The sequence below is a fragment of the Triticum dicoccoides genome, chromosome 4A, assembly GCF_002162155.2.
Source record: "Triticum dicoccoides isolate Atlit2015 ecotype Zavitan chromosome 4A, WEW_v2.0, whole genome shotgun sequence".
Classification (NCBI taxonomy): domain Eukaryota; kingdom Viridiplantae; phylum Streptophyta; class Magnoliopsida; order Poales; family Poaceae; genus Triticum; species Triticum dicoccoides.
Window position 1 is genome coordinate 709,050,947 of NC_041386.1, and position 7,978 is coordinate 709,058,924.

Sequence of the window (7,978 nt, forward strand, 5' to 3'; positions counted from 1 at the left end):
TGACATGGAAGAACACAGCATTCAGTTTCGCATTGAGCACACCCAAGCCATTTTTTTGTAATTTTGTTTATATTTTCAAATTCTAAAAATATAGATTTTTAAAACTTCACTTTATATATTTTTTCAAAAACTGTTAATCATACATTTGAAAAATATTAAACATCTGCAGAAAAATATTTCTGATCTGTACGAAAAATGTACAATATGTATGAAAAATGTTGATATCAAAAGATAAATGTGAAAAAAATGTCAATCATGTATTTAAAAATGTTAAACATGTATAATGTTTTTCCTGTTGTGTACAAAAAATGTACAAGGTGTATGTAAAAATGTACAATGTGAATGAAACGGTAGACATCAAAACATAAAATAAAAAAATGTTAATCATGAATTTTAAAAATGTTAAACATGTATAAATACATGTTTCTAATGTAAATGAAATATGTACAACGTGTATAAAAGCACTAGACATGAATACATAAAATATGAAAAAAGTATTAACCATATATTTTACTCCCTCCGTTCCTAAATATAAGTCTTCCTAGAGATTCCACTAGGTGCACTACATACGGAGGAAAATGAATGAATCTACACTTAATATGCATCTATATACATTCGTATGTGTTTCATAGTGGAATCTCTACGAAGACTTACATTTAGGAACGGAGGGAGTAGAAAATAACATGTAGAAAAATATCCATGGTGTATAAAGAATAAATAAGGTGTATGTAAAACATAAACATAAAAACATATTTTAAAACTGTTCATCATGTATTTATTTATTCTAATTATGTGTATAAAATTGTTTCGGATGTATACAAAAAATATAAAATGTGTATGAAATGAAAATAGGCATCAAAACATATATTTGAGAAAATGTTTATCATGCATTTGAAAACTGTTAAACGTTTATTAAAAATGTACTGAATGTATATGAAAAATGTAAACTTGTGTTGAAAAACCCCAAAAGAAAAATAAGAAACAAACAAAAGAAAAACCTATAACAAGAAAACTAAAAAAGAAACCACAAAACCGAAGAAACCTGTGCAGAAAAGAAAACGGAAACAAAGGAAAATAAATAAAACATAGAAAGCAGATAAAGAAACAAAAAGCCGTAGTATAACGAAGGAAAAAAAGACCAAAGAAAACTGATGAAATAAAAAAAAGGAAATAACCGTTGAAAACCGACTAAAACCATGAAGAAAAAAACAAAATAAAGAAAAATAATCCAAGGAAAACTGTACGGAAAACACATAGAAGAAAAATGAAAGCAACCATTGAAAACCGTAAAGAAAAGCACATAAAAATAAAGGAAAGAAGAAAAAAAACATGAAAACAAGACCAACGAACCAACAAGCAACAAAGAAAAAAGAAACCATGAACCAGCGATACATCGAGCGGGCGTCACCTAGTTTGCTAGCCAAGATACAATACAAAGTGAAGAAACGGGCCTGCCCAGTAAGAACTCGAAGAAAAAACCTCGAGGTGATGCATAGGCGCCTATAAGTGTGATAGTCGCCATCAATGTTGTCAGAATCGTGATTCGGTTGTACGATTCTATAATTTTACGATCCAAACTAACCCCTATGATTCTACGATTTTAGTTCTTAGGATCTACATTCCTACGATCCTGATAGTGAAGATTCTATGACTTACGATCCTACAAATCGAAGCTCCGATAGGATTCAAAATCGCGATTCCGACAACCTTTGGTCGCCATGCTCCTTTTTTGTGGCGCAATTAGGTCTTCTTTTCCTTGGATTTATATATCGATACATTTTACGTAAAACTTACCCTCCATCCAAATCATACTAATTATATTAAATCAATCAGTGACAATGAATATGGATCAGAGGGAGTGTATTAAATCAATCAGAACCTTATGTTGCAAGTTTCTATGTCCCAAACAGTAACAACAAGACATCACGACCTTAGGCACACACGCACACTTCAAACCGGTGGCCGCCCGAAATGGTTGCGGCCTCCGTCCGCTGACGTCGCACAGAAATGGCAAGCAGTTTCCAAACGGCCCCATATATAGTCTCCATTGGCCTCTACCACTAACACGTTTCCAAGCACGATCCCCTTCTGGACCATAGTCATGGTGTTGTCCCAGCAGTCGTCGTCGGAGCGCAGCCTATCCTGGTTCGTCGCCATCATCTTCGTCTACCGCGCGTTCTCCGGCCCTAAGTAGTAGTTCCAACTCCCGAGCGCCTCCTCGAGACCGGTCTTCATGTCCTCGTACACGCGCTCTGTGCACTCCCGGTCATCCGGTAGCAGCTCCGGGTGGAAGACCACGAGGTAAGAACAATACTTGGACAGTTTTGTCGCCACCGCCCTATGGTGATCCGTCGGCGATGTCCCTCCTTTGCGAGGGCCTGGATACGTCGTCTCCAAGAGGCTGGTGGCAATGTGCCAGGTGATGATGACCTCTGCGACACTTTCAGTCTCGCAGAACCATGACAAGCGTGAGTACCGTTGCTGCATGGAGTATAGTATGTATTTCCCGGCAAACCATCGCGGCCGTATGCCGCCGACCCGAAGCGTTCCATTATGGACCTCTTTGCCTGCGTTGGTAGAGACGTGGTGGGCAGAGTCATGGAGAGCCAGCTAACCCTCAGCACGGAGAACTGCTTGAGGGTGACACGGCTAGGGTGGCTCAGCTTGCTACTGATCCAGGCGATGCGGCGGAGAGTGCCACGGTAGGTCTTACTCTCCTGCCAGCGTCGCCTTGCGGTGTACATGCAGAGCAGCGACACCATGAACCAGTTGGAGAAGACAAAGACCATGTACTCCCACACCTCCTCGTAGACGAAAGCGATGAACAGGAGGTAGGTGATGGAGATGTCGATGATGGCGAAGAAGGCCACGGGTTTCCGGAGAAAGTTCTTCCACAGGCACTTGGTCAACGTGAATATGCCCGACGATATGGCGTAGTTGTCTTCCCCGACGCTGTGAAACGCCAAGAGCATGTCGCCGTTGCCCGCGAGGGCGATGGTCATGAAGCAGAGGACCATCACCACCACCGGGAAGGTGACGTAGTTGATCACGAAGAAGTAGGGGCTCGCCAGCACCACCGGGTGGACCACCACGAGGTAAGAACAATACTTGGACAGTTTTGCGCCACCGCCCTATGGTGATCCGTCGGCGATGTCCCTCCTTTGCGAGGGCCTGGATACGTCGTCTCCAAGAGGCTGGTGGCAATGTGCCAGGTGATGATGACCTCTGCGACACTTTCAGTCTCGCAGAACCATGACAAGCGTGAGTACCGTTGCTGCATGGAGTATAGTATGTATTTCCCGGCAAACCATCGCGGCCGTATGCCGCCGACCCGAAGCGTTCCATTATGGACCTCTTTGCCTGCGTTGGTAGAGACGTGGTGGGCAGAGTCATGGAGAGCCAGCTAACCCTCAGCACGGAGAACTGCTTGAGGGTGACACGGCTAGGGTGGCTCAGCTTGCTACTGATCCAGGCGATGCGGCGGAGAGTGCCACGGTAGGTCTTACTCTCCTGCCAGCGTCGCCTTGCGGTGTACATGCAGAGCAGCGACACCATGAACCAGTTGGAGAAGACAAAGACCATGTACTCCCACACCTCCTCGTAGACGAAAGCGATGAACAGGAGGTAGGTGATGGAGATGTCGATGATGGCGAAGAAGGCCACGGGTTTCCGGAGAAAGTTCTTCCACAGGCACTTGGTCAACGTGAATATGCCCGACGATATGGCGTAGTTGTCTTCCCCGACGCTGTGAAACGCCAAGAGCATGTCGCCGTTGCCCGCGAGGGCGATGGTCATGAAGCAGAGGACCATCACCACCACCGGGAAGGTGACGTAGTTGATCACGAAGAAGTAGGGGCTCGCCAGCACCACCGGGTGGACCACCACGAGGTAAGAACAATACTTGGACAGTTTTGCGCCACCGCCCTATGGTGATCCGTCGGCGATGTCCCTCCTTTGCGAGGGCCTGGATACGTCGTCTCCAAGAGGCTGGTGGCAATGTGCCAGGTGATGATGACCTCTGCGACACTTTCAGTCTCGCAGAACCATGACAAGCGTGAGTACCGTTGCTGCATGGAGTATAGTATGTATTTCCCGGCAAACCATCGCGGCCGTATGCCGCCGACCCGAAGCATTCCATTATGGAACTCTTTGCTTGCGTTGGTAGAGACGTGGTGGGCAGAGTCATGGAGAGCCGGCTAACCCTCAGCACGGAGAACTGCTTGAGGGTGACACGGCTAGGGTGGCTCAGCTTGCTACTGATCCAGGCGATGCGGCGGAGAGTGCCACGGTAGGTCTTACTCTCCTGCCAGCGTCGCCTTGCGGTGTACGTGCAGAGCAGCGACACCATGAACCAGTTGGAGAAGACAAAGACCATGTACTCCCACACCTCCTCGTAGAAGAAAGCGATGAACAAGAGGTAGGTGATGGAGATGTCGATGATGGCGAAGAAGGCCACGGGTTTCCGGAGAAAGTTCTTCCACAGGCACTTGGTCAACGTGAATATGCCCGACGATATGGCGTAGTTGTCTTCCCCGACGCTGTGAAACGCCAAGAGCATGTCGCCGTTGCCCGCGAGGGCGATGGTCATGAAGCAGAGGACCATCACCACCACCGGGAAGGTGATGTAGTTGATCACGAAGAAGTAGGGGCTCGCCAGCACCACCGGGTGGACCACCACGAGGTAAGAACAATACTTGGACAGTTTTGCGCCACCGCCCTATGGTGATCCGTCGGCGATGTCCCTCCTTTGCGAGGTCCTGGATACGTCGTCTCCAAGAGGCTGGTGGCAATGTGCCAGGTGATGGTGACCTCTGCGACACTTTCAGTCTCGCAGAACCATGACAAGCGTGAGTACCGTTGCTGCATGGAGTATAGTATGTATTTCCCGGCAAACCATCGCGGCCGTATGCCGCCAACCCGAAGCGTAACATTATGGACCTCTTTGCTTGCGTTGGTAGAGACGTGGTGGGCAGAGTCATGGAGAGCCAGCTAACCCTCAGCACGGAGAACTGCTTGAGGGTGACACGGCTAGGGTGGCTCAGCTTGCTACTGATCCAGGCGATGCGGCGGAGAGTGCCACGGTAGGTCTTACTCTCCTGCCAGCGTCGCCTTGCGGTGTACGTGCAGAGCAGCGACACCATGAACCAGTTGGAGAAGACAAAGACCATGTACTCCCACACCTCCTCGTAGACGAAAGCGATGAACAGGAGGTAGGTGATGGAGATGTCGATGATGGCGAAGAAGGCCACGGGTTTCCGGAGAAAGTTCTTCCACAGGCACTTGGTCAACGTGAATATGCCCGACGATATGGCGTAGTTGTCTTCCCCGACGCTGTGAAACGCCAAGAGCATGTCGCCGTTGCCCGCGAGGGCGATGGTCATGAAGCAGAGGACCATCACCACCACCGGGAAGGTGATGTAGTTGATCACGAAGAAGTAGGGGCTCGCCAGCACCACCGGGTGGACCACCACGAGGTAAGAACAATACTTGGACAATTTTGCGCCACCGCCCTATGGTGATCCGTCGGCGATGTCCCTCCTTTGCGAGGGCCTGGATACGTCGTCTCCAAGAGGCTGGTGGCAATGTGCCAGGTGATGATGACCTCTGCGACACTTTCAGTCTCGCAGAACCATGACAAGCGTGAGTACCGTTGCTGCATGGAGTATAGTATGTATTTCCCGGCAAACCATCGCGGCCGTATGCCGCCGACCCGAAGCGTAACATTATGGACCTCTTTGCTTGCGTTGGTAGAGACGTGGTGGGCAGAGTCATGGAGAGCCAGCTAACCCTCAGCACGGAGAACTGCTTGAGGGTGACACGGCTAGGGTGGCTCAGCTTGCTACTGATCCAGGCGATGCGGCGGAGAGTGCCACGGTAGGTCTTACTCTCCTGCCAGCGTCGCCTTGTGGTGTACGTGCAGAGCAGCGACACCATGAACCAGTTGGAGAAGACAAAGACCATGTACTCCCACACCTCCTCGTAGACGAAAGCGATGAACAGGAGGTAGGTGATGGAGATGTCGATGATGGCGAAGAAGGCCACGGGTTTCCGGAGAAAGTTCTTCCACAGGCACTTGGTCAATGTGAATATGCCCGACGATATGGCGTAGTTGTCTTCCCCGACGCTGTGAAACGCCAAGAGCATGTCGCCGTTGCCCGCGAGGGCGATGGTCATGAAGCAGAGGACCATCACCACCACCGGGAAGGTGATGTAGTTGATCACGAAGAAGTAGGGGCTCGCCAGCACCACCGGGTGGACCACCACGAGGTAAGAACAATACTTGGACAGTTTTGCGCCACCGCCCTATGGTGATCCGTCGGCGATGTCCCTCCTTTGCGAGGGCCTGGATACGTCGTCTCCAAGAGGCTGGTGGCAATGTGCCAGGTGATGATGACCTCTGCGACACTTTCAGTCTCGCAGAACCATGACAAGCGTGAGTACCGTTGCTGCATGGAGTATAGTATGTATTTCCCGGCAAACCATCGCGGCCGTATGCCGCCGACCCGAAGCGTAACATTATGGACCTCTTTGCTTGTGTTGGTAGAGACGTGGTGGGCAGAGTCATGGAGAGCCAGCTAACCCTCAGCACGGAGAACTGCTTGAGGGTGACACGGCTAGGGTGGCTCAGCTTGCTACTGATCCAGGCGATGCGGCGGAGAGTGCCACGGTAGGTCTTACTCTCCTGCCAGCGTCGCCTTGCGGTGTACGTGCAGAGCAGCGACACCATGAACCAGTTGGAGAAGACAAAGACCATGTACTCCCACACCTCCTCGTAGACGAAAGCGATGAACAGGAGGTAGGTGATGGAGATGTCGATGATGGCGAAGAAGGCCACGGGTTTCCGGAGAAAGTTCTTCCACAGGCACTTGGTCAACGTGAATATGCCCGACGATATGGCGTAGTTGTCTTCCCCGACGCTGTGAAACGCCAAGAGCATGTCGCCGTTGCCCGCGAGGGCGATGGTCATGAAGCAGAGGACCATCACCACCACCGGGAAGGTGATGTAGTTGATCACGAAGAAGTAGGGGCTCGCCAGCACCACCGGGTGGACCACCACGAGGTAAGAACAATACTTGGACAGTTTTGCGCCACCGCCCTATGGTGATCCGTCGGCGATGTCCCTCCTTTGCGAGGGCCTGGATACGTCGTCTCCAAGAGGCTGGTGGCAATGTGCCAGGTGATGATAACCTCTGCGACACTTTCAGTCTCGCAGAACCATGACAAGCGTGAGTACCGTTGCTGCATGGAGTATAGTATGTATTTCCCGGCAAACCATCGCGGCCGTATGCCGCCGACCCGAAGCGTTCCATTATGGACCTCTTTGCTTGCGTTGGTAGAGACGTGGTGGGCAGAGTCATGGAGAGCCAGCTAACCCTCAGCACGGAGAACTGCTTGAGGGTGACACGGCTAGGGTGGCTCAGCTTGCTACTGATCCAGGCGATGCGGCGGAGAGTGCCACGGTAGGTCTTACTCTCCTGCCAGCGTCGCCTTGCGGTGTACGTGTAGAGCAGCGACACCATGAACCAGTTGGAGAAGACAAAGACCATGTACTCCCACACCTCCTCGTAGACGAAAGCGATGAACAGGAGGTAGGTGATGGAGATGTCGATGATGGCGAAGAAGGCCACGGGTTTCCGGAGAAAGTTCTTCCACAGGCACTTGGTCAACGTGAATATGCCCGACGATATGGCGTAGTTGTCTTCCCCGACGCTGTGAAACGCCAAGAGCATGTCGCCGTTGCCCGCGAGGGCGATGGTCATGAAGCAGAGGACCATCACCACCACCGGGAAGGTGATGTAGTTGATCACGAAGAAGTAGGGGCTCGCCAGCACCACCGGGTGGACCACCACGAGGTAAGAACAATACTTGGACAGTTTTGCGCCACCGCCCTATGGTGATCCGTCGGCGATGTCCCTCCTTTGCGAGGGCCTGGATACGTCGTCTCCAAGAGGCTGGTGGCAATGTGCCAGGTGATGAT

The 7,978-nt window shown here is 50.4% G+C and overlaps 1 protein-coding gene across 1 annotated transcript in view; it reads right to left on the bottom strand.

The window, feature by feature from the left end:
• Positions 1-2,166: 2,166 nt before the first annotated feature.
• The window catches only part of LOC119284177, an 18,019-nt gene continuing 12,207 nt past the window's right edge, over positions 2,167-7,978 (bottom strand). The window contains exon 2 of the mRNA XM_037563411.1: positions 2,167-2,481. Within this exon, the coding sequence (XP_037419308.1) occupies positions 2,167-2,481 (315 nt within the window). The remainder of the gene's footprint in view (positions 2,482-7,978) is intronic.